At 49.0% G+C, this 27699-nt stretch overlaps 1 protein-coding gene across 13 annotated transcripts in view; it reads right to left on the bottom strand.

Annotated features, from left to right (window-relative positions):
* The window catches only part of DAB2IP (DAB2 interacting protein), a 212583-nt gene that overhangs the window by 108064 nt on the left and 76820 nt on the right, over positions 1-27699 (bottom strand). For 11 of the 13 annotated variants that reach the window (XM_086325424.1, XM_086325423.1, XM_086325430.1 and 8 more), the window contains exon 2: positions 2142-2245. In XM_086325424.1, the coding sequence (XP_086181550.1) occupies positions 2142-2177 (36 nt within the window). In that variant the 5' untranslated portion in view covers positions 2178-2245. Of the gene's footprint in view, positions 1-2026; positions 2246-27699 lie in introns of all 13 variants that reach the window. The other 2 variants (XM_086325428.1, XM_086325435.1) reach the window with 1 other exon arrangement.

Genomic DNA, 27699 nt, shown 5'->3' on the forward strand with positions numbered 1-27699 from the left:
TAGCTGGCAATTAAAGAGCTGCAAATTACAGCAACGTCGAGGTGTGATGATACACCTATTAGAACAGCAAAAGAAAGGGAAGCAGGTTAAAAAGTGATGCTGAGGGGGTTCTGGAAGGGTGTGGAGGAAGGGTACTCCTGCTCTGGTTCCAGTCCAGCCAGAGGAGTACATGCGCGTGCACCGGGGTCAGGGAGACCCGGGTCCAAATCTTGGCTCCAACATTGTGAGCACTTGGAGTCTGGGTGAGGGACTTCACTTCTCTGAGCCTCAGTTTTCTCATCTGTAAAATGGGGTGATTGAAGCATCAGCTTCAGGGTTGTCTCACGGATTAAAAGAGATGAACATAGCGCAGGGGAGCCGTGATGATTAGTCATCATCCCCTAAGGCGTCCCCAAGGCTCAGCCCTGGCGGCCACGGCCCAGGGGGGTCTGGGGAAAGCAGGTCTCAGCCTGTTCCAGCTGATTCCATCAGAGTCTCCCAGGTGCCAGCCTCCTGTCCTCCCCGCGGCTGGACACCATCTCCTAAGGGCCCTGGTCACCCAGGGAGGTAATCTGGAATCCTTTCTCAGAGGCTGATCTGACCCAGAGCCTGGGGCTCAGAACTGCCTTTTATATGAGCCTATTAAAAATGCAGATATCCAGGCCCCACCCCTGGCCCATTGCACGGAAATCTTGAAGGGATCCAAGAATATTTTGAGAGCGTTTTTATGACACACAGACAGGCGGAAGAATTGGTGGCTCTGAGGAAAGTCCCATCCCTTTAGCTGGGGACTTGAGGCTGCACTCGACCCAGACCTGATCCAGCTTCCCAGCCTCACCTCCTACCCTGACCTCTGGACCCCTCAACTCCAGTCCCAGCAAGCATTTCACCATTGCATAAACATGTCAATTTCTAGCATGCCTCCATGCCTTTGCAACTGCTGTCCTCCCTACCTGGAACTCCTTCTCTCACTGTCCCTGCCTGCTCAATTTCCAAGGACCCTTCAAGAGTCCCAGGGGATATCCACTCCCACCTCACCTTAAACCCCATGTCACACGATACAGCGACAGCCTGGCCTGTGAACTCTCTGTTTCCTCCATCAAAACCTCCTTTCCCCTGATCCCCAGAGGACTGGCTCTTCATTCCTTGGACTTCAGCTCAAGTATAACTTGAAAACCACACCGCCTCAAGGAAACCCTCCTAGTTTTCTCTCTCACAGCAGTCTACTTTTCTCTTTCACAGCACATAGCTCCAACACAAGAATGTCAGCTCATAAGGTCAAGGGCTTTATCCACCTGCCGCTGTCTCGGCCAGCTCCTCTCACTTGACCCCAGTGTCAAGAACGGTACCTGGCACACAGCAAGCATGCCGTCAGGATGGTTGAATGAATGAATGGATGGATGAACAAATGAATCAAACATCCATCTCCCCTATAGACTGAGCTCCCTGGGGAAGAGAACTTGTCTACTTCTCCAGCGGCTAGCACATGGGCAGAGGGGCACGAGGTAATGTGCTGAAACAGGGCAGTAAAAGGACATAAAACTGCAGGTGTGTGGAAGGATGGCTGGGACGCAGGGGACATAGAGGGTCACTGGGTTCTGTTTCCATAAAGTCCTTCAGGTTTGAAAGAAAAGAGTGGACTGGTAGGACTACCATAATCAATAGCTAAGCTGTATATATACTATTCTCTGTTGATTCTGAATCATCATCGATTGTAAGGTACAGCATTGTTTTATGCACCAGCAAGAAAGAAAAAAATAGCAATTAAATTATGACACACCACAGGCTGTTATATGAGAGATTTTAAAATGTGAAAACAAAAAGGATACATCGTAAGGAAGCGTGCTGCGTGCACGCATGCGTCAGGGTGCACTTATCCGACCTAACGTTAGCCTTTCTCATCCCACAACAGCTCGGCTCTGGGTCCAGCAGCCTGCAGGGCTTTTCAGTCCTCCGCCTGCCCCCTCCCTAGAGGACAGGCCCCCCATGTGGCCTCCGGGGGGTGGGGTTGAGCCACAGAGAGGGGAGCAGCTGAGTGAATGGATACCTAGAGCAAGGGAGGCTGGATGCTCTCCCAGGTCCGTGAGGCTCCAGGAAGGGGGGCCGCGGGGTCGCAGAGCAGCCCCCGGGCCAGGTGGCGATGGTGACGCAGGGATAGTTACCGTGACCCGGAACGGCGTGGCGGCCGAGGGCTCCATGCTGGGGCTCTTCTCCGAGAGGCTGCCAGGCAGGCTGCGCCGGGAGCCCGGCCTTTCTTGGGGCGACTCTGCCAACAGAGAAAGAGAGAGAGAGAGGGGTGGTTAAGCACGGACAACGGAGGCCACCCAGTTGGTCGCATCACCCACTCAATAGACATGAATTTAAGCAAACTGTGGGAGATGGTGGAGGACGGAGGAGCCCAGCGGTCTACAGTCCATGGGGTTGCAAAGCGTCGGACAGGACTCAGCGACTGAACAAGTCAGGCCCTCCTGTCATTCCCGACCAGGCTGGGACAACACACCCCTGGTCCCCATAAAATGGTCCACCCATTGTGGAAAACAGTTTAGCAGTTCCCCAACACGTTAAAGACAGAATGACTACATGATCCAGCAATTTCACTCCTCGGTATATACCCCAAAGAACTGAAAAGAGGAACATAGACAAACACTGTATGCAAATGTCCAGAGCAGCATTATTCACAATAGCCAAAAAGGTAGAAACCCAAGGGGCCCTCAACAGACGAAAGGATAAACACAGTGTGGATGGAAGGTAATTCCACTATTAAAAGCGCGAAACTTCCGATCCATGTTGCAACCTAGATGAACCTTGAAAACAAGCTGACTGACACAAACCAGACACAGAGGGACAAATATTGTGAAATTCCACTTGTATAAAATACCCCAAATAGGCACATTCTTAGAGAAGGAAAGTAGATTAGAGGTTTCCAGGGGCTGGGGGTGAGGGGGCACGGGGATTTGTTGCTTCATGGCACAGTTTCTGTTTGGAGTAATGGGGAACATTTAGAAATGGACTATGGTGATGGTGGCATGATGTTGAAAACATACTTAAAACCACTGAGCTGTACACTGAAAAATGACTAAAATGGCAAATGTCATGTATATCTTTCCTATGTATGTACTATGATTTAAAAAAAAGAAAAGATCTCCTAAAACTCCCACTTCAAGACACACATCTTGTGATATGTGATAATGAGCTCCCTGTTGCTGGAGGTATACAAGTAGTTCCTTCAAACACGAGACTCTGATCTCTGGCTTCCAATAGGGACCTTCTCTTTTTGAGGCTTTAAAACTTGAGAGGAATGCGAGGGCCAGGCAGGCAGCAAGGTCAAGGGTAGCGGCCAGCTGCTCAGCTCCAGCTGGTGATTTTGACATAGCAACGGGGGGGCTCAGTGCAGCCAAAGCTTCCCAAGATTCAAGAGGATGTGGGAATCTGGTTTTTTACTTTAATATGAAATATTCTGATTTTTAAACGGTGACAGCTCATTCAACACTTGGAGCCTCAGCCTCAGCATGCTTGTTTCAACAACCAGGTCAGTCCACCTGGCCACTTCACCGGCCCCAGTTCCCCAACCGTGCTTGGCACTGGCCATCTCTGTTCCACTGTTCCAGCTGTGGCCCCCACAGAAGCCCCCTTCCTGTTCCTCCCAGCCTGTCCTGTTCAGTGAGCCCTGGAGGAAACCCGATAACCTCCTCCGCCCCTAGCTCTTACAGGAGCCCTTATGGCTCCTATAGCAACAGCCAGGCTGGGGCAGCCTATCATTGCTGTCACTTTGCACACAGTGTGTGTGTGTGTGTGTGTGTCCTCTGCTTGCTGGTGAAACTCCTTTGTGTATGTGTGTGTGTTTCCTCTGCTTGCTGGTGGAATTCCTGTGTGTGTGTGTCTCCTCTGCTTGTTGGTGAAACTCGTGTGTGTGTGTGTGTGTGTGTGTGTGTGTGTGTCCTCTGCTTGCTGGTGGAACTCCTGATGCCCACGCCTAAGCTGGCTGCATCCCCACACCCCCAGCACCCTGCCTGGAGTCTGGTGCGTGGGGAATGCCTGGGAAAGACCTGTTGACTGAGAAGAAAAAGGACAGGGCGGAGACTTCCCTGGTCCCTGGGAACACACCGGGTGCAGAGGCGCACACCCAGTAAACACACACATACACGTTCGCATCCACGTAGACACTGCAACGCGTACCCGCTCAGGCCCGTTCCCAGTACACGTGCTCATGTGGACGTGCACACACACAGGACAGACGAGGGGCAGGCTTTTCCACAAGGCAGATCGGGCTGCCAGGGGCCGTGCTACACCTTCCAGCCCAGTCTCTCGTGCAGCCGGCTTGGACAGGAGCCCTCAGAGGTGTGGAAGGACAGAGCTGAGCCACACACAGTAGGGTGGTGTGCTGAGCCCTGGCCGGTGGGCAAGCCTGGCAAGCCATTTTGGAAATGGAGGAAGTGGGCCACCCACGGGGAGGGGTTCAGGCCCCCTGCCCAACAGGCAGGCCTGGGGCCCCCTCTGCTAGAGAGGCTTCCACTCCGGCCCATTGGCTGCCATGATTTAGGGCCTCTCCGCTTCCCTCATGGTGCGTCCTACTTAGAACCTCCCTTCCTCACTCATCTCTGCCCCTACCCCATTTATGCTAGTCACAATCTAGGAAAGACCCTTTCTCTCCATAGATTTCCCCAAGAAATCTCTTGCTGTGCCCCCGCACTGTCTGCCTTCATCTCTCCCCTCATCCCTGGTGCCTCCCGTCACCTCCGCCCGGGGGTCCTCCCAGACTAACCACGGTGTCCAATCCACATGTGAGGCACTGCCCTCGGCCTTCAGAAGCCTTTGGGGATGTGTCCTCTCTCCCTGACACACACACACATACGCCTGACCACGGCTTCACTGCTCCTTCCCAGGCAGGTGAGCCCTCAGAAGGCACTGGCGGGACTCAAAGAGCCTGGCAAGGCTGCCTCTCCTCCAAGATCAAGCCTGATATCCCCACAACCTCTGCAGAACACCACCCTTGCCTGCTGGGTCTGCTAGGAGGTGCCCAGAGGTTGCTTGGTCCAACCACCCATTTTACAGAGGAGGAGGCTGAGACCAGAGGAAGGGAACTTACCCACTAGCTCCTAACACAGTAAACAGACAGCAAATACCCTCATGGGTGCTCCCAAAGTAGCCATAAACTTCAATTCAGATGCTTTGGGAGCATTTCTAACCACTTCCAGTTTGGCACTGCACAATTCAAATTGATTTTTGCTCCAATAAACCCAAAGCTAAGCAAACAAAGCTCAGGCTGTACCCCATCTGCATCAGAAGGTAGAAACCCAGCATGGAGAGATGGCTGCAGGGCAGGACAGGGCAGGCGTCCACGCCCTCTCCTGCACTCCAGAGGACAAGGAACATGGGTACCTTTCTGGGCAGCTTCTGCTTGGCCCCAGTTCCATTCTGCATCTTTCACCCCACCTTCTGCTCCAGGGGGCTGACCCATGCAGATCCCCGACCCATGCAGACCACACCAACCCAAGTCTGGGCCCTCTGGCTTCCATGCACGTGTGCATGCTCGGTCACTTCAGTCGTGTCTGACTCTTTGCAACCTCATGGACTATAGCCCTCCAGGCTCCTCTGTCCATGGAATTCTCCAGGCTCCTCTGTCCATGGAATTCTCCAGGCTCCTCTGTCCATGGAATTCTTCAGGCTTCTCTGTCCCTGGAATTCTCCAGGCAAGAATACTGGAGTGGGTTGCTATGCCTTCCTCCAGGGGATCTTCCTGACCCAGGGACTGAACCCAAGTCTCCTTCATTTCCTGCGTTGCAGGCAGATTATTTGCCTGCTGAACCAGCAGGGAAGCCCCTGGCTACCATGGGGATTGGCCAGTGGGGAGCCCTGGTGGAAGATCAGGGGAGGGAGGGGGATCACCTGGACTGGCTACCTCCCACCACCGAAGGTCCAGACTACCATCAGGATGACCCGGTCTCCTGGGTTCTCACCTCTCAGTAACCACGCTCTCCTCCCCTCCTTCCAGCCCCAGCTGCTACTAGCTCTGGGGTCCTGCACTCCTCTCCATGGTTCCCCACACCCACCCACACCTCAAATCATCCTTGTATAAGCACCATCTGCTTCCTGCTGGACACCCATGGATCCACCAGGTGGGATCTCAGCTGCCTGAGAAGCAGGCCCCACCCATGGACCTGGTGGGACGCCTTTACACACAGATGGGAAACTGTGATGTGCCCAAAGATCACATTGAACCATAGGGGCAGTGTCTGGGTCAGGCCACGCTCTCTCCTGACCTGACACTCCAAACGGCACCCCACTCTGAGCCAGCAGCCAACACAAGCTCCAAACACAAAGTTAGTAAAAATAACCACATGGATTGTAGGGGCACAGACCAGTGTTTCTTTACCTTTTATTCATTAAGACTCCCTCTAAGGAGTCTTTTTAACTTCCGAGTTTCTCCCTCAACAAAATTCTAACACCATAGATATACAGTAAAAGCATCTTTTTGTCCTACATGTATTGTTGTTCAGTCTCTCAGTCATGTCTGACTCTCTGCGACTCCATGGACTGCAGCATGCCAGGCGTCCCTGTTTTTCACCATCTCCCAAAGCTTGTTCAAACTCACGTCCATTGAGAGGGTGATGCCATCCAACCATCTCATCCTCTGTCATCCCATTCTCCTCCTGCCTTCAATCTTTCCCAGCATCAGGGCCTTCCTTTTCCAATGAGTCAGCTCTTCACATCAGGGGGCCAAAGGAGTGGGGCTTCAGCTTGAGCATCAGTCCTTCCAATGAATATTCAGGACTGATTTCCTTTAGGATGGACTGGTTGGATCCCCTTGCAGTCCAAGGAACTCTCAAGAGTTTTTTCCAATACCACAGTTGAAAAGCTTCAATTCATCAGTACTCAGCCTTCTTTATGGTCCAACTCTCACATCCATACATGACTACTGGAAAAACTATAGCTTTGACTAGATGGACCTTTGTTGACCAAAAAATGTCTCTGCTTTCTAATATGCTATCTAGGTTTGTCATAGCTTTTCTTCCAAGGATTAAGTGTCTTTTAATTTCATGGCTGCAGTCACCTCTGCAGTGATTTTGGAGCTCAGGAAAATAGAGTCTGTCACTGTTTCCATTGTCTCCCCATCTATTTGCCATGAAGTGATGGGATCAGGTGCCATGATCTTAGTTTTTGAACAATGAGTTTTAAGCCAACTTTTTTACTTTCTTCTTTCACTTTCATCAAGGGCTCTTTAGTTATTTGCTTTCAGCCACAAGGGTGGTGTCATCTGCATATCTGAGGTTATTGATATTTTCTCCCAGCTATCTTGATGCTTCATCCAGCCCGGCATTTCGCATGATGTCCTCTGCACAGTCTGTTGTTCCACGTCCGGTTCTAACTGTTGCTTCATGACTTGCAAACAGGTTTCTCAGGAGGCAGGTCAGGTGGTCTGGTATTTCCATCTCTTTAAGAATTTTCCACAGTTTGTTGTGATGCACACAGTCAAAGGATTTAGCGCAGTCTATGAGGCAGATGTTTTTTTGGAATTCTCTTGCTTCTTTTTTATATACATATAATGCCTACATGTATATTAGACTTTATACAGAAAAAGAGTGAGATTTTTTCACATCCCCTTCCAAGAATCTATTTTTTTGTTCACTTATGGACAATACTTGGAGAAGGCAATGGCAACCCACTCCAGTACTCTTGCCTGGAAAATCCCATGGGCAGAGGAGCCTGGTAGGCTGCAGTCCATGGGGTCGCTAAGAGTTGGACACGACTGAGTGACTTCACTTTCACTTTTCACTTCCATACTCTGGAGAAGGAAATGGCAACCTACTCCAGTGTTCTCGCCTGGAGAATCCCAGGGATGGGGGAGCCTGATGGGCTGACGTCTATGGGGTCGCACAGAGTCGGACACGACTGAAGTGACTTAGCAGTAGCAGCAGCAGTATGGGCAATACTGCCCCCACTGAGACCCATTCAAATATAATCCCCACATAACAACTTAGCTTTGGGAAGCTTCATTTTCCAGATGAATAAACTGAGGTTCTGAGAGGCAAAAATGACTTCCTCTAAAGTTTCTCCAGGTAAGAAGCAAGAGTATATGCTGAAACTGTCCCTCCCAAACCTACACTTAGGGGCTCAGAAAAGGCTGAGGATGCCTGGAACATGGGGCCAGGACTAGGAGACTGGATTTAACCTTGACTCTGCTGTGTGACTCTAGGCTAGCCCCTTTCCATCCCTGAATTCATGACTTATCATCAAACCAGTGGGCCAGGGAGTTAGAGCAGTGAGTCCCTCTATTCCCTACCACCACCACCCCCCAAAAAAAGAAAGAAAGAAAGGAAAAGAAAAAAAAATCTGCTCTTTATTTTACACCAACAAAGAAGGCAGAAAGCAGACCTCTGAGTTCTAACTCTGCCTCTAAAATCACAGCTGACTTTGGCCTTTGACTGAGTAGCAAGTCCTTTCTAATTTAAGGAAGCAGACACTAGGAGGCTTGGGCTCATGCCCCTCCACCTCTAAATAACATAGCTGGTACAAGCAGGACGTTGGAGACATTGGGTAAGTTTGCTAACATCCTCAGGGACAGACCCCAGGAAGGGAGAACTGATCTACTGCCTAGTTCCACACTGCCCCCCTCCAAACCTCAGAGAACTGATTCAAGCTTTTCCCCTTGGCTCAGACTCACTGTATGACCTCCACATGACCTCTCAGACTCCCGGTCTACAAAATTAGGTCACAAGACCAGCTGATCCTGCATCCCTTTTCCACTAGGAGGTCAAAAGAGTCTATTTCACCAGGCAGACCAGGCTGCCTCCCTACTCTTGGAAGCCACAGTTGGAGAAACACATTTTAACCTTCATGTGTTTGCAAAAAAATAAATAAATAAATAAAATTGGTTTCATTCAAATGCTGCTGGCTTGGTTGCCATGGATACCTCCTAATCATGAAGGATGACTGTTACTTGTTCCCATGGAGACACGGAGGCCTGAGGAACATCCTGTAATTTCAGACAAGACACCAAATTTCAGTTGTTGGGTTGCCCAGACCTTAATGTTTAAAAACAGGTTGAGGCAGCAACCTCTAACACCTGCAGTGAGAGAAAAGAAGTCAGCATGTTAAAAAGAGGAGGTGTGAGGTGGGGGTGTGTGTGTGTGCTGGACCTCAACAGTGATCGGGAAAATGCAAATTAACACACCCAGATGCCATTTCACAGCTTTCGGAGACGCAAAAAAGGAACAAGAACGATGACCCCAAATGTCGACAGGGTTGTAAGGAATGCTTTCATCCCTGCTGGTAGAAGGAAAAGAATTTGAGAACAATTAGAAAAGAGCTGGTTGAAACTGACACATACATATATACTCTGGGACCAGAAATTCCACTCCTACATATACGGTCTAGAAAAATGCTTCAGCCTTGCACAAGGAGATCTGCACAGAGATGTCTACTACAGCACTGTTTGTAGTAGCAGAATGTGGGAAGCAACCTAAATGTCCACCAACAGGGGAGTGGGTGCCCCAGTGGATGACTGCAGTCATTCAGTGGAAGACGGATAGGACTCCAAGGGACAATGTCCACGTGGAACACAATGAACCCCTACAAGGGACCCAGCTCTGTAAGATCAGCATGAATCATGCTCAGAAACATGAGGTTGAGTGAAAAGAGTAAATTGCAACAGCAAACGGAGTACAATCCATTCATGCTTTTTTTTTCTACAAGAATGTTCACAACAGCTTTATAGCCTAAAATTGGAAATAAAACGTGTTTCAATAGGTGAATGGTTAAACTGCGGTACATCCACTATGTGTGAAGCAGAATCATGTTCCCCCCAAAGTCCCCTGTGAATACGTTACTTGATATCGCAAAAGGAACTCTGCATATGTGATTAAGGTTAAGGACTTGGAGATGGGCATGCATACTGGATTACCCACAAAGGGATAATCTTAAATATGGAAGAGGAAGGCAGAAGGATGGGTCTGAGGGATTCGATGATGAAATAAGAGGCAGGAATGATCCGAAACCCAAGAGGAATAACGGAAGGAGTGAGTCATGAGCCAAGAAACATGGGAGCCTCTGTGTAGAAACTGGGAACATCTCTCGGCTGACAGCCGGCAAGAAAACAGGAACCCCAGTCCTACAACCACGGGAAACTGACTTCCGCCAACAAGGAATGGGCAATGCAATGGAGCCTTCAGAAAGCAACACAGCCTGCTAATACCTGATTTTAGTCCTTCGAGGCTCATGCCAGACTTCTGACCTACAGAACTGTGAGATGACAAATCTGCGTTGTTTAAGCTGTTATAACAAGTTTTAACCTGGTATGGCTGCAATGGGAAACTCATACACATGACACAGAACATTACTCAGCAAAGAAAGTACTACTCAGCACTACTGAAATGCACAACAACTTGGATGGATCTCCAAGGCATCGCGCTTGCTGAAAACGGCCGAAAAAGCCAGCTTCCAAAGGTCACATGATCGGGGATATATGTATACCTATGGGTGATTCATGTTGAGGTTTGACAGAAAACAACAAAATTCTGTAATCCTTCAATCTAAAAAATAATTTTTTTAAAAGGTCACATGATGCAGGATCTTATATATATAGCATTCTCAGAGCGGTAAAGTCACACAGATGCAAAACAGATGGTGGTTGTCCATCCCTTCCATCCCTTACCCCTCCAGGGGTGAGGGATGCTAGGGGGCAGGTAGGTGGCTCTAACTTGTGTCTTGACTGCAAAGGTGCACAAATCAGCATATGCTAAAATGGTACAGAGTTAGACGCACGCACAGCACCACTGCACACAAAAGATGAAAGAGAAAGAAGCGAAGCGGGCACTGACATTCAGAAGCTGACCTGGCATTCACAGCTCTGTCACGTTACTCTCCTTCCGAATATAAACAACCTCACAGGATACCAACCTCAGACAAGCCTACCACGATAAAATGAGGCAAAACGAGACCACTTCATCATGTTGTCTAAGCAGCTGTCAAAAGCCTGGTCACCGTGCCACCCAAAACGCTAAACATCCCTCCACCCTGGTGAAAACGAGTGTCTGCTGCTTCTTTACCCAGGACAGATTTATCTCAGTGCTGCTTCCTCTCCTTGGAGATAAGATCTGAGAAGATAAGATCAGATTTGCCCCTTCTTTCTGAGAGCAGCCAGTCGAGAGTGAACCCCACTTCCTTTAGACGCCCCCCAACTCACCCAATCAAAGCCCAAATCTTAGAGTGGTTTCTCTCTACCACAATCAGATTGAGAGGCCTTGTGGTTCCCCACAGCATGTGTGCTCTGTCACTGCAATAAATAATAAGCCCAATAAATAATAAACCTTGTGCGGCCGGAGGTGTGTTCCTGGCGGGTCTTCAGCTGGAGGGCATGTGTCATTTACAAGAGATGTAACTATCAGGGGGAACCGGGTAAAAGTGTGCCTCTCTGTTCCAGTTCTACAACTGCCTATACGTCGGAAAAATTTTCAAAATAAAAAGTTAATAAATAGCCTACTTGAAATACATGGAATCACATCTGTCTAAACAATTGAGATTTTCCATCCGAGAAACTAACTACTGAAATGTGTTCATATCCAGTGTCACCTGAGTAGAGAGAGTGGTCAGCAATCTGGAGGCGAGAGGCACGGAATGTAAACACCACTGCAAAGGTTTACCATGGACTCTTTAGACTGAAATACATTTGCCATCTACGTGATGAAACTAATATGCTGTTTTACTGTTTGTATGCGTGTGAACTTACATAGAAAAATATCGTAAACAGTATCATAAAACTTGGTCAGCGATTTTCTTTGGAGAATAAGATGGGCTACAGCAATATCATTTACCAAATGAAGAATTATTCAGCCTTCCAAAACTTAATATTAAATTAAAATTGAAAAAGATAGTATAATGATTCACTACAAACTATACCCTCTGAACACATCTGAAGAGAAAAAAGGAAAAGAAGAAAAAAAAATCAGAAAACAAGACAAATGACATCTAAATCAATAGTAGCCCAAATGACCAGGTAGAGAAAGTGGATCAGGAAAGTCCAAAAAATAGATTTAGAAAAAAACTCGTGGGTGAGGAAATGAAGTTCCCCAAGCCATGAAATTAAAAGATGCTTGCTCCCTGAAAGAAAAGCTATGACCAACCTAGACAGTATATTAAAAAGCAGAGACGTAACTTTGCCAACAAAGGTCTGTCTAATCAAAGCTATGGTTTTTCCAGTGGTCGTGTATGGACGTGAGACTCGGACTATAAAGAAAGCTGAGCACCGAAGAATTGATGCTTTTGAACTGTGGTGCTGGAGAAGACGCTTGAGAGTCCCTTGGACTGCAAGGAGATCCAACCAGTCACTCCTAAAGGAAATCAGTCCTGAATATTCATTGGAAGGACTGATGCTCAAGCTGAAACTCCAATACTTTGGCCACCTGATGTGAAGAACTGACTCACTGGAAAAGATCCTGATGCTGAGAAAGATTGAAGGCAGGAGGAGAAGGGGATGACAGAGGGTGAGATGGTTGGATGGCATCACCAACTTGATGGACATAACTGAGCAACTGAACTGAACTAAACTGAAGCCTAGAGCTGCCAATGAACTGGTGTCCCCAGCCCCAATCTTCTCCCACTGCAGGAGTGGCTGGATAAACTGCAGGAAGAGGCAAAGGTAAGGTCATCATGGCAGCAGATCATGGACCTCTCAGATTGTTAGAATCTTCCAGATACAGCAGTCCAGTAGATGCTACCGTGTGTGTGCGTGTGTGTATGTGTGTGAATGAAGCACATCTGTACTGTTCTTATCTGCTATTAACAGTTGGCCAAATGAACAATGAGTTTGCCAAAATACTGTATTGATATATTGGTAGGTCTCCTACATGCTTTTTCCAGTTCCAGCTTTGGCCATCCATGTTTGGGAGAAGGAGGAAAGGTAGTCCTCAGAGGGTACTGGAGGGCCCCCAAAGAGCCCATGTCCTGATCCTAGTACCCATGAATCAGTTCAGTTCAGTTCACTTGCTCAGTTGTGTCCGACTCTTTGCAACCCCATGAATCGCAGCACGCCAGGCCTCCCTATCCATCACCTACTCCTGGAGATCACTCAAACTCATGTCCAACGAGTCGGTGATGCCATCCAGCCATCTCATCCTCTGTCGTCCCCTTCTCCTCCTGCCCCCAATCCCTCCCAGCATCAGAATCTTTTCCAATGAGTCAACTCTTTGCATGAGGTGGCCAAAGTACTGGAGTTTCAGCTTTAGCATCAGCCCTTCCAAAGAACACCCAGGAATGATCTCCTTTAGAATGGACTGGTTGGATCTCCTTGCAGTCCAAGGGACTCTCAAGAGTCTTCTCCAACATCACAGTTCAAATGCATCAATTCTTCGGTGCTCAGCTTTCTTCATAGTCCAATTCTCACATCCATGCATGACTACTGGAAAAACCATAGCCTTGACTAGATGGACCTTTGTTGGCAAAGTAATGTCTCTGCTTTTGAATATGCTATCTAGGTTGGTCATAATTTTCCTTCCAAGGAGTAAGCGTCTTTTAATTTCATGGCTGCAGTCACAATCTGCAGTGATTTTGGAGCCCAAAAAAATAAAGTCTGACACTGTTTCCACTGTTTCCCCATCTATTTCCCATGAAATGATGGGACCAGATGCCATGATGTTAGTTTTCTGAATGTTGAGCTTTAAGCCAACTTTTTCACTCTCCTCTTTCACTTTCATCAAGAGGCTTTTTAGTTCCTCTTCACTTTCTGCCATAAGCGTGGTGTCATCCGGCAAAGGAACTTCAAAGATGTGATTATGGATCAGGTGCAGATAGCAGCAAAGCATCTGCCTGCCAAGGCAGGAGACTCCAGAGACGCAGGTTTAATCCCTGGGTCGGGAAGATCCCCTGGAGAAGGAAACGGCAACCCACTCTAGTATTCTTGCCTGGACAATCCCATGGACAGAGGAACCTGGTGGGCTACAGTCCATGGGCTCGCAAAGAGTTGGACACGACTGAGCAACTAACAACTGTATAACATAGGGATCTACGTTCATATTCAGCAATAAACCATAATGGAAAAGAATATGAAAAGGAATAGATAGGTACATAAGCATAACTGAATCACTCTGCTGTACAGTAGAAACTAACACAACATTGTAAATCAACTGTTCTTCAATAAATAAATAATCTCCAAATGTCTAATTTGAGGATGTAATACTAAAGCAAACTGAATTTCAGCTCTTTATATAATTTTTAGCTTGAGGAACAGTTGACTCACAGATTGTACATCAGGTCCTATAAGGTACATGAAGTTATAATTTGGAAAAACAAAAGAGCAGCATTGCTTTATGTTCTACAAAAACATGTGTGACTGCCCTACAAAACTGGAGGGAAAGAAAATCGATGCAAATATCAAGCTCACGCTACAGGCCATGAATCGTAGAGTCCTTTGTCTCTGACCCATGAGTCCTGTGTCTTCTGCGGGCACCCAGGAAACTCTACAAGGCTAAGTAGCTAGTCGGCAAGTAGGGTAAAATCCCCACCCTTCACAGTAATTAAAAGAGGATCAAAAACACTTCGGAATAAATTTAACAAAAACAAATGTAAGACATAACTAAAAAAATATTGCTGAGAGACATTAAAGAAAATCTAAATAAATGGAGAAATACACCACCTTCAAGAATTGGAAGACTCAGGCTTGTTGCGATGGCATTTCTCCCCAAACTGATGTACAGATTCAATGCAATCCTAATCAAAATCCTAGCAGGCCTTTTACAGGCACTCAATTTTAAATTTAGATGGCAAAGCAAAGGACCTAGAAGAGCCAAGCAATCTGGAGACACTAGAAACAGGTTGGGGGCTTTTATTACAGGGTTTCAAGAGATACTTTATAGTCTGGAAATATAACTAAAGTAATCAAGAGAGTATGACATTAGCACAGGGACTGACATATAGATCAATGGAACAGAATAAAGAGTCCAGAAATAGTCCCACATATAGACAGTCAGTCGATTTTTGGAAAAAAGTACAAAGGTAAATTGATGGTGGAAAAGATAGTTTTTTCGACAGATTTAGCAGCAGAACAATTGGATACAGTAAGTCCCCCACATGTGAACAATTTCTGTTCCAAGAGCCGGTTCGTAAGTCCAGTAAAGTTAGCCTAGGGATGCAACTAACACAATCTGCCATATAGTACTGTATTGTAACAGGTTGATAGTGCTTCTCACACAAGTAATACATAAAAAACAAACCCCAAAACATAAAGCGTTTTAAATCTTACAGTACAGAACCTTGAAAAGTATAGTAGTACTGTACAACAGCTGGCACAGAGGGGAACGTCCACATCTGTGAAAGCTTGCAACTTGAAGGTTCATATGTAGGGGATTTACTGTATTTGTAGGTAATAAAAATGGACCATCAAGAAATGTGGAGAAACAGATCTAAGAGAAATGAGGACTGCACCCGATGAGCATTTTTATCTTCACACTGAGTCCAGGTAGGAAATATCAGCTCCAACTTTAATAGGAAGAATGTGAAGTTCAGCAGCATCAGTGGAAAGGGCCGTGACCACACAGCTAGGAAATGAGGAAGGCGAGATTCTAGCCTGGTGATCTCTAAGTCAAAGGACTGCCCCAGGGTGGTAAAACGGGTTCCAAGTCCTCCAGGAGGCTGAGTGACCCCCCTGCCCTGGGCCACTCTCTCCATCTCCAGGTGCCACCTCAGCCCCACTACCCATGGCAGGAAGAGATGAAGGATGCCTCACTCAACTGTACATTTGGTTCTGCGATGTTGGGTGTGGGGAAGGGAAGGAGTAAAGAGTCTATGGAACTGCAGGAGCTTGTTTTCTCCAAATGGATTGGGATCAGAGTTCAAGTTGTCTTTCAGTTCAAGGTGTGGTTCAGAGTCAGTGGAGGTTGCCCACTGTTGTGGAGGTGGCGTCTGCTGGGAGAAAGGCATGGAGGGGACTGTGGGAGCTGAGGTCCACAGCATCTCCTGCCCTGGGAATCCTCAATATGTAGCATTTGGTGGGGGCCCGAGAGCTCCTCAGAGGAGACATGGAGGGATCAGGCTGCAGGTGCTCAGGAGGTGGGAGGGAAGCGCCTAGAAGATGCGCCCCCTCCCCACCCTGAGTTGCGTTCCAAGATCCTGCCCCTGTGTATGTCTCTCCGAAAGGACAGCACCAGTGTTCACTCCCTGGCCCCTGATTGGCCTCATAAATAACAGTCCAGGGTAAGTGCTGCAAAGTTTTCAGTATCTGTAGACACTGTCACCAGCTCTTCTCTACGTCCCTCTAACTTGACTCCCTTAACAACTGCCTTTGACCATCCATACTTCCTATTCCTATTCATACATTCAGAAAACTAAGATCATGGCATCTGGTCCCATCACTTCATGGCAAATAGATGGGGAAACAGTGGAAACAGTGACAGACTTTATTTTGGGGGGCTCCAAAATCACTGTAGATGGTGACTGCAGCCATTAAATTAAAAGACGCTTACTCCTTGGAAGAAAAGTTATGACCAACCTAGACAGCATATTAAAAAGCAGAGACACTACTTTGCCAACAAAGGTCCGTCTAGTCAAGGCTATGGTTTTTCCAGTGGTCATGTATGGATGTAAGAGTTGGACTATAAAAAAAGCTGAGTGCTAAAGAATTGATGCATTTGAACTGTGGTGTTGGAGAAGACTCTTGAGAGTTCCTTGGACTGCAAGGAGATCCAACCAGTCCATCCTAAAGGAAATCAGTCCTGAATATTCATTGGAAGGACTGATGTTGAAGCTAAGACTCCAATACTTTGGCCACCTGATACGAAGAACTGACTCATTGGAAAAGACCCTGATGCTGGGAAAGACTGAAGGTGGGAGAAGGGGACAACAGAGGGTGAGATGGCTGGATGGCATCACCGACTCAACGGACATGAGTTTAAGTAAACTCCGGGAGTTGGTGATGGACAGGGAGTCCTGGCGTGTTGTGGTCCATGGGGTCGCAAAGAGTGAGACACGACTGAATGACTGAACAGAACTGAACTTCCTATTCCTCATCCTGACATGTGTCTCACTTTCAAAGAATCCCCAGCCTTCCCAAAGGATGAATTTGGCTTCCCTGGTGGCTCAGCTGGTAAAGAATCCGCCTGCAATGCAGAAGATGCTGGTTCAATCCCTGGGTCAGGAATATCCCCTGGAGAAGGGAATGGCTACCCACTACCATATTCTTGCCTGGCGAATTACATGCACAGAGGAGCCTGGCGGGCTACAGTCCATGGGGTTGCACACAGTCATACACAACTGACCAACTAACACTTTCACTTTTCCAAGGATGAATTACCTGGCCTGAAGGTTTCTCTCCTCCCTGAGCCTTCTTTTTTTCAGTACACGGCCATATATTTAATTATCAAATAGACCATTGACCACATGCTAATAAACCATGTATTTCATTTAACTATAGGTAAACTATTATGTAACAAATTTATTGTACACAAGTATAAATAGAGGACATACAAGTAATTCCTCTCTCTTAACCCAGGCTGACCCAAACCAAATAGTTTAAAATAAAAAAACACCCCAAAAAGCAGCTTCCGAGATACTAAATCTACACATCTATTTAGAGCACTACATCCCACAAATGTAAATATCAATAGAGGTACCAAACTAGGTATCAACAAACTCTACCTGATGATTTTAATATAAGAGATATGAATCTGGTTTTTATAACATCATATTTGAGTTTAACTGGTGAATGGTGATTATTCTGTTTCTGAAATATAAAAGGGCTTGTTCTATCCTTTCTCAGATGTTTACCAGGTAAAAGACACAAACCAAAGAGTCCTTGATTCTCTTTTGGCGCCTTTCTGAGGATTTCTGAGAACTTTAGCTGAGTGTCGCCTTTCCATTTTCACTCCTAAGTTTTCTCCTTCACCTCTGTAGCCACAGGGCCTATTCCCGGCCAGACAGAGAGCTGGCATTTATTCCAGGTTGCCGGAATTCAGAATAGTAAAGGCTTCCCTGGTGGCTCAGCTGGTAAAGAATCCACCTGCAACGCAGGAGACCCAGGTTCGATCCCTGGGTCAAGAAGATCCCCTGGAGAAGGGAATGGCTACTCACTCCAGTATTCTTGCCTGGGAAATCCCATGGACAGAAGAACCTGGTGGGCTACTGTTCGTGGGGTTGCAGAGAGGCGGACACGACTGAGTGACTAACGCTTAACACTAAAGGAAGTCCCAGCGTGGAAACAAGTGTTCCCTCTCCTCCACCATGTACAATTTCTCTCTCCCCATTTTTAAAACCCACAGTGCAATACTACACATTTGGAAGCATTTGCAAATGTAGTAAAAGCATAATAGCACATGTGGGCAGGACAGGCATTGCCTTGAGGAGGCTGATTATTCCTGGGGAGAGTGTAGGAGGCTTTAGCTATATCTCAAGGGTCAGCAAATTTTTTTTTTTTCATAAAGGGCTAGACAGCAAATATGTTAGATTTGTCTCAACTCTTTAATTCTGCCAAGGTAATGTGAAAAGAGCCACAGACAATATGAGTGAGCATGGCTGTGTTCCAACAAACTTTACTTATAGACATGGAAATTTTGAATTTCCTATAATGTTCACATTATAAAACATTATTCCTCTTTTGATTTTTGTTTCAACCCTTGAAAAAATGTAAATGCTATTCTTAGCTCACAGGTCATACAAAAACAGGTGGTGGGCCATATAAAAACAGGTGGGATCTGGCCTCTTAGCTGTGCTTTGCTGATCCCCTGCTGTACCTGAATCATTTTATTTCTAAGGAAAAGAGGGAAAAAAGAAGAGACACAATCATGGCAATGTTAACATTCACTTAGTCTGAGATGAGTGCATGGGTGTCTGCAATATGATTTTCTATACTTTCAAATATTTTAGAATTTTTCCAAAAATTCAGAAAAGGAAAAAGCCTGGAAATAACCTTCCAAGTTCTCCCAGAGCTTATCACTGGGTGCTGGAATTAAAGTCAATTTTAAAAATTTTCTTCTCTTCTATAATGGTTATTTCTTTATTACTTTTGTAATTCTAGGGGTTGAGGCTGCTGCTGCTGCTGCTGCTGCTGCTAAGTCACTTCAGTCATGTCCGACTCTGTGCGACCCCAGAGACAGCAGCCCATCAGGCTCCCCTGTCCCTGGGATTCTCCAGGCAAGAACACTGGAGTGGGTTGCCATTTCCTTCTCCAATGCATGAAAGTGAAAATCAAAGTCAAGTCGCTCAGTCACGTCCGACTCTTCGCGACCCCATGGACTGCAGCCTACCAGGGTCCTCCACCCATGGGATTTTCCAGGCAAGAGTACTGGAGTGGGGTGCCATTGGTTGAGGGGAAAGTGGCAAAACATTGACATGCATGTATGTGCGTGCTAAGTTGCTTCAGTCCTGTCCAACTCCATGCGACACTATAGACTGCAGCCTGTCAGGCTCCTCTCTGTCCATGGGATTCTCCAGGCAAGAATACTGGAGTGGGTTGCCATGCTCTCCTGCACGGGATCTTCCCAACCCAGGGATGGAACCCAGGTCTCTTATGTATCCTGCATTGGCAGGTGGTTTCTTTACTTCTAGCACCACCTGGGAAGCTCCAAAACACTGACATAAACTTTATATTCTTTAAAAAGGAGACAGAGGAGTTTGCCCATAGCCGGGGTTCTCTCCTGGGGACTATCGGTGACCCAGGAGCCTCTTTCACAACATCGCATCCCCCAGCCTATGCCCCCCACTCCTTAAACTGGCCCCTCCCTCTTTGAACGGCTCTGCTTCTGGGGGCGGGACCAGAGGGCTGCATCCTGGGTCCTGAGAAGCCCAGGGTCCCCTCCCAGGAGGACTCAGAGGTTTCCGCTAGTGGGGGAAGGCCCCCAGGCCCCCAACCAGCTTGCTGCTAAACACACAGCTCTGAACTGGTCCCTAGACACCAGGTGGAACGGTGACTATCCAGACAGTTAATGGCAAACCCAGGCTTCTCTCAGATCTCCAGATCCACCCAACTTCTCCAGCAATGTCCAGTTCTGCCTGCCACCCCCACCCCCAACTTTTCGACCCCCTGTAGCCTCCAGCCTTTATCTATCACTCTCCTGAAGAAGCTCCCCAAAGCAACACCCCCCACCACTGCAGGCCGGTGTCCCTCTCCCACCCCTGCAGCATCAAGAGTCAGAGCAGGCCTGTTAGCCACGCTCCCCACTCTGGAGGCCCCTTTCCCCACTTGCCAAGGCCTATCTCACCACCAGCCCCCACTATTCTTGCTGTGAGCACGGCCCCTGACCTCTCTCTCCCAGCTCAGACCCATTCCTCTTGCACCAGGATGGGTGACACAGTCATCTACGATCACTGATTTCCACTCTCCCCACCTCCCTGCTCCCTGGATCACATCAGTCTAGCTTGCTGGGGGCTTAAAATCATTTTCCTAAATCGCAGCTCTGGTAAGTACAGTGAGAGTGAAACATCAAGGACTCGGCCACTCAGTAGCTGGGTGATGCCGAGCAAGTCACGTAATCCATCTGAGCCTCAGTTTTCTCATTTGCAATAGAGAGCTGATAAGATCATCTGTGAGAAAGGACTTCCCCGGTGGCACAGTGGAGAAGAATCTGTCTGCCAATGCAGGGGACATGGGTTCGATCCCTGGTTCGAGAAAATTCCACGTGCTACTGGGCTACTAAGCTGGTGTGCCACAAGCCACTGAGCCCATGCTCTAGAGCCTGAGAGCCACAACTACTGAGCCCCTGTGTTGCAAGCACTGAAGCCCGAGCACCTAGAGCCTGTGCCCTGCAAGAGAAGCCACCGCAATGAGAAGCCCGCACACAGCAACGAAGGGTAGCTCCCCCACCAGCCACAACTAGAGAAAGCCCACAAGCAGCAACAAAGACCCAGTGCAGCCAAAAATAAATAAATAAGCAAAAAAATTTTTTTCAAAGATTATCTGTGAAAATGAGGACTTAATGAAATACTGCACATGAAGAACTCAGAAGCGGACACCTGCACGGAGTACTCGAAAAGGGAAAGCTGGTGCTGTTATAATGACTGTTATTTCCAGAATTCTCCCTCTCAGTCCCTCTGGCCCGCCAGGGGGGAGTTCCAACCTCTTGGCTCACCATTCAAGGCCCTGCCTGCCCTTCCAGTCACACCATCTGCTAACCCGCTTACCGGACCACCTTCCCCTTAGGCTCGGCTTCCTGTGGGTGGGGGCTGACTGTACGCTCTATGGGAGCCCCTGGCACAGGGCTTGCAAACAGTAGGTGGCTCACTAAAGCTCTGCTGCTCTGAACAAGTACAAGTAACACTTGTAGCAGCCTCTGGCGGGGAGAGAATGCTAAGGAACCATCTGGATGGTTCCGATCGCCACAGGCATCACATTTTATTTCTAGATCAGCCCTAACAGAGCTACAATTAACCCCTCAGGCTTTAAATGAACAGATAACGACAACTCACCCAGCCTATAACGATACCCTACGTTGCTTCACATCTACTTGTTCAAAGTACTCTGGAGCCCAGAAGTTACACAGCATTTATGGTGCACTCAGGAGGACTCCCACCCTGGCCACACTCCTGAGCCAAACCCAGTCCCCAGGATAGAGATATAAGTGAAAAGTAAAAGTGAAATTTGCTCAGTCGTGTCCGACTCTTTGTGACCCCATGGACTGTACAGTCCATGGAATTCTCCAGGCCAGACTACTGGAGTGGATAGCTGTTCCCTTCTCTAGGGGATCTTCCCCACCTAGGGATCGAATCCAGGTCTTCCCCAATGCAGGCGGATTCTTTACCAGCTGAGCTACCAGGGAAGCCCAAGAATACCGGAGTGGGTATCCTATCTCTTTCTCCAGGGGATCTTCCCAACCCAGGAATCGAACTGGGATCTCCTGCATTGCAGGCAGATTCTTTACCAGCTGAGCTACCAGGGAAGCCCTAGGATAGAGATATAAATGGATTAAAAAAAAAAAAAAACACCTTTTCCCTACGACTAGCCCAGAATGCCGATTTATTGATTTCCAACCTCTAAATCCAAGTTCTACAAACCCCCAAGCCAAAGGACACCAAAAGGAGGCCCATCGTTGGCTGCCTGGCTCCCTCTGGCACAGCTTTCTTCCTCTCCCCTCTGTTCCCCTCACGCACCAGAGTCCCAGGGGAGCAGGCAAGGCCTTGCACCCCCACACCTTCCTCCCTGGGCTCTGCCTTTTCCATTTCACAGCCATGTCAACACATCACCTCTAAGGGCCAAGAAGAAAGAAATAACACAGCCCAGATGCCGACAGAGCTCTCCTGTCTGTCAGGAAGAAGAGAGAAGGGAAATAAAAGCTAACAAGACTTCCAAAACCAAAATCCCCAAACCTCCTCTCGGGTACCTGGCAGCTGTCAAAGTCAACACAGGAACCCAGTAGAGGTGGGGGGAGAGCCCATCCCAAAGAAAAACCCGGGCAGCTGTGGAGTCTGGGATTCAGAGACCAAGCACGGCTGCGTTTCCAAGGACGTGGTCGGCGTCCTCACGGGCTCAGCTTTTCTGCTAACGTACAGGTGGTCTGTCTAGACTGCGGAACCAAGCCCATCCTTTCCTGAGCACCGAGTCTACTCTTTTTTAATTTTTTTTCATTCGTATTATTTGGAGGGCTATTGAGATTCCCCACGCTTCCTTATTTATGCAATCAGAGGAAACCACAGCACAGAGAACTGCTTCCAAACTCAAGGCCACGTGGGCCAGTTTCAGATGGATAATTAAATATTGAACAAACGCTGAAATGCCTCTACTGGATGGGGACGGCTAAAAATAACCACCCTGCCACTCCATGCGCGGGCATCTCCGCTGTTCCCTCTCAAAACCCTCCTCCCAGCAACTGTCAAACACAACCTTCCCAGAGAAATGGCAGGCAGGCGGGGGTGGGACGGGGGAGATCGGGAACTGACTCCCCAAACACCTACTTAACAGAAAACAAAACTTCAGCTCCCCGCAAGCTCTGAATGTTCCTGACCAGGAAATACTCTCCCTTTCCTGACATTTAACCAAGTGGCCTCAAGAGGAAGGTGCAGGGGAAATATCACAGCCATTGCTTTTCTTTTAAAAATAGCCAAAAGGCTACATGTCATTTCAAAGCATAACATGTATGAGGTTCGGTACGTGAGCACGTTTGGGTCAAGTTACACAGGAATTCAACCCCTCTTCCCCCAACCCCCCACCACCAAGAAGACCCAGCTGCCTCAATGTCTCCATCTGGGCTAACCTTTTTTTTTTTTTTTTAATTTTTAAATTTATTTTTATGTTTTGGCTTCACCGCACGGCATGCAGGATCTTAGTTCCCTAAATGGGAATTGAACCCGCACCCCTGGCATTGGAAGCACAGAGTCTTAACCACTTGACCGCCGCCACCCACTCCCCCGCCGCCCCCGCCGAAGGAAGTTCCCTATCCATGCCAATCTTAAGCAACAAACAAAATCAATACCGAAATAGGATGCAAAGGAGTGTGGATTTCAGACATGGATCACGTTAACCTCTTTACATAACCTCGGGCAAGGGGCCTTGGCTCCCTGAGCCTCAGTTTCCACAGCTGTCATGGGGAACAGTTAGCTCCCAGGGCTGGAGCTGCAAGAGACGGCCAGGATCAATCCCTCCAACCTCCCCCATCAGCAGCTAAGCAAAGCACGCTCTGGGGCCATGTCTATGTCACCAGGTCTCAGGAAGTACTGAATGCACTGAGCCAGAGACAGGGGGCCCGGCAATCAGAGCTCCATCCTGACCCACTGAAGTCTGCTTCTAAGCATGAGCTCAGGAGGCCATGGGCCTTAGTTTGAACCTGGCCTCTTCCTCCACACCCTGAGATCGTTTCCTCACCTGGCAAAGGGAAGTGATGGTGATGACCCCAACCTCTAGGAGGGTTGGAAAGTTAAAAGGAGAAGGTCAGGTGAAGCTCTAAGCACCAGACCTGGCAGATGGTCAGGTGGGGAAAAGGAAGCTATTTTCTTCCTTGTTATTAGAGGTGAGGAGGATGGGCCAGAAACACAAAGACCAAGAGGCTGACATTCCAGTGGATGCACTGGGGCCTCTGGCCTCCCTCAAGAGCCTAGACCGCTTGGGGAAGTGGGCCTCAAACTACCTGCCTGTCTCCAGGGACCTTACCTCAAGAGATGCTAAGCCCTCAGCACAAAGGAACTCGGTGGATAAACAGGGTGGAGGCTGTAAGACCTGTGACCTGCCCAGGGAAAGGACATGGTTGGCAGGCATGAATGGGAGCAGGGGTGGGGACAGGGGAAGAGACTGGGCCTGGGGAATGGCCTGAGTCATCCAAGGCACAGAGAGGCGGACCAGGAAGACTGACCCTGCCCCCCACACACAGATGCCAATGGGGTCACTCCCCTGCCTTCCTCCTGATTTATGGCCAGGATGGCTGTGAACACTCAGTAGAGTTGTTGACTGTGCAAATCAGATAGGAGGAGGTAGTGGCCTTATCAAAACCGAGGCCTGACCTCAGAAGGATCTGCCTAAGGAGGAACAAGGTGGTGTGTTCACAGGCTCAGGATGTGCAGTGAGGCACAGTTGGGCTCCACTCTTTCTGAGCTGCCTGAAGGTGGCCAAGGCTCCCACTCTCTGGGACACGGTTTCCTCACCTAAAACATGAGAATAATGCCAGTATCCATCTCACAGTGCTGCTGTGAGCATTAAATAAGGCAAATAACCGAGTTAAGCCCACTGTCAACACGGAGCAGGCATTCAGCAGACAGAAGTCATTGGAACTTTATTACCTGTCATGAGGAGGAGTGAAACTCCCAGGACCTGGGGCGTGTCAAGGTGAGGAGGGCCTGGGGAAGCTGGGGCCAACCCCTCAAAGGAGGGATGTCTCAGCAGGAACAAAGGGAGAAACAAGGCAGAAAAGGGTATGTGCACAATCTCAGCGGTCTCAGCCAAGCTGGGGGCCCTTGCATGGACATTTAAAGACCGAGGGGACCACAAGGTACAGGCAGCCCCCACCAGGGCTGTTCTCAGGCTTGTCCAGCCCCCAGGGCCCACACCGCTGCCCAGGGGCCTCTCAGTAGGTCTGCCTGAAGCCAGGGTCCCCAGGAGTGGTCCCAGCACCCGTCTTTCCCTCTGGTGGCACTCGGGCACCTCTCTAACCATTGCTCCCAGTTAGGAAGCAGATTCTTCAAACCAGCAACCCCCCCAAACCACGTTGCCACCTTACTGGGGTTCCATACCCCTCTCTGTGAAGGTGGCCCCTCTGTGCCTCACTATCTCCCTCTGGACCCCAGGGGTTGGATCACTCAGCTGCCAACTTCTAAGTCCTGGCAGGGGACCACCACCTCAGGGGATCAGCGCCAGTCCTCCAGGGCACCTTTGTGAGGTCCTCCTGCCTGCATTCCTTGCGGGGTGCTGGGGCACTCCTGGGAGCCCCCTCCTGAGGCCCCTCTCACTGACTCCAGCATAGCTTAGCAGGAAAGACCCCCAGGTGGAGGGGAGGAGAAGCACACAGCAAGCAAGGCACAGGCCCATGCCATGGGGTGTGTGGGGGCGTGGCAAAGGAACTGACCATCTACGGAGAAAACATGGGCCAACACTGCAGCGCCCAGGCAGGGCCTGGCATGTGTCTGGATGCCTGGAAAAACTCAGATGAAGACATAAAGAAAAGAACCTCCCCTGAGTACAGGGATGGGCACTCCAAGAGGCCTCCTGACACGTGGAGGCAACTAACAGGATTAGCCCCAACTGACAGATGGGGAAACTAAGGCCCTGGGATGTGCCTAGTTACATAACTAGCTCGTGGCTGATCTGAGCTCATTTCCCACGACCCGCTGCCCTGTGCCCCAAAAAGGACTCGGTGCCCCATGGCAGCTCAACAAGCCAGCCTCCCCAGCCGATTGGGAGCTTGTCAAGGGCTGGGAGCCTGTGCAACTCCTCCCCATGTGGCCCCATTCCCAGCATATAGTAGGTGCTCAAGCCGTGTTAGCTAGCTGAGTGAATGGGCGAACTTTATTCACGCAGGGGGGAAATGCAAGTTTTCCCAGGGGTACAAGTAGCTCAGACAGACAAAGCTTATCTTGACCTTGGTGGGAGTAGGTGGGAAGGTACCCTGGCTTGGTGACACACTTTGGGTGGCAGGACCCCCTCAAATTCATGGGTCACATCCAGCCTTCAAGTGGTCTGAGCCACAAGGTCCAGTGTAAAGTGGCCAGATGACCCTCGCCACACCAGCGTCACCATTTCCACCCTGCCTCCAGCCACATCAAACTTCGTGCCCCAGCCCCACCAGCAACAGATTCACTCTGCCTTTCCTAAGGATTCAGGGCCCAGCAAAGGGAGGAACCTCGCTTAGTGCCCTGCTGTGGTCACACCGTAGGGGGCTGCAGACACAGTCCCGCACTGGCAGCCCTGCCAGAGACAAAGTCTTCCTCTTGAGCCTGCAGGGAGCTCCCTGCCAGCCACTCCAGAGAGACAGTGGGGGCAGTGGGCAGACGGGTGGCAGACTGGTCACAACCCTTCCCCTGGCCAGGCCCAGCTGGGTCCCCACCACCTGCCAACTCTCCCCTGTTCCTTCCTGTTTCTGAACAAACACACATCTGAGTTCTCGGTCATTGTCCTTCCTTGCTGGTGGCAGATGCCGGAATGGGTGTGAAGCAAGGGTCAGATCAGGGCTGGGATACTTGGGGACCTGATGATGTCACCACCGTGGGACCAATGCCCCCCTCTGCCCCCACAGAGGGGGAGGTTGAGGCCTGAGGTCACAAAGAATGAGCTCAAGGCCTCGGGATGGCTCCCCCAGCAAGAGTTCCCACCTGGGTCGGGGTGCTATCCTCAGGGGGAGAGGAGGTCCTGGAGGCATAGTCAGGGGTCTGGGAGTTTACTGGAGGCAGGTTTGTCCCCCAGCCGGGTACCTCCACCTCTTACCCTGCTCCCACCCATGATTCCACATCGCTCAAGGGCCTGTAATCAGGCCCCAACTACTGTTTCCCACTATCCCCTCTAACCAATGCACGCCCTCTGCCACCCCAGGATGAATTCTGCCCACAATAAAGTAAAGTAAAATTAGTTAGTTGTGTCTGACTTTGCAACCCCATGGACTGTAGCCCGCCAGGCTCCTTCATCTATGGAATTTTCCGGGCAAGAATATCAGAGTGGGTTGCCATTTCCTTCTCCAGGGGATCTTCCCGACTCAGGGATCAAACCCAGGTCTCCAGCATTGCAGGCAGACTATTCACCATCTCAGCCACCATATCAAGACATTTTCCAACTCCCCGTCTTTGCACTCTGTCCAGAGTAAGGACATCCTTACTTACTCTGCTCTGTAAGGATAACGACTTAGTTACGGATAAGACTTACTCTGCTCTTTAACAGTAAGGACTGCTGCTCTGTCCAGAGTAAGGACATCCACAGCTCACACAACATCAATTGTGGCCTGAGTCCCAAGCAGCACAGGCTTCTAGCTTTCCAAGTATGGGGTTGGCCAAAAAGTTCATTTGGGTTTTCTCATCACATCTTATGGAAAAACCCAAACAAGTTTTTGGGCCAGCTCAATATTTCCTGCCCTCAGTCCTTAAACAACCCTGCCGTCATCACCTCCATTTACCAGACAAGGCCACTGAGGCCGAGAGGTAATTGGCCAAAGGATGGCTTTGTGCAGACCTGGGGCTTGAACTCCCATCTGACTCAATCACTCCCTCTGCCAAAGGAAACTCCAGCCAGGTGGTGAGACTCGGTCCAAATGTCACCTCCTCTGGGAAGTTCTCCCTGATTTCCCCAGACATAATTTCTGTTCAGGAACAGTCTCCTCCCACCTCCCTGCAAGCTGG

The sequence above is a fragment of the Bos grunniens genome, chromosome 11, assembly GCF_055505025.1.
Source record: "Bos grunniens cultivar Pamir isolate PY7600 chromosome 11, Bosgru_T2T1.0, whole genome shotgun sequence".
NCBI classification, from domain to species: Eukaryota; Metazoa; Chordata; class Mammalia; order Artiodactyla; family Bovidae; genus Bos; species Bos grunniens.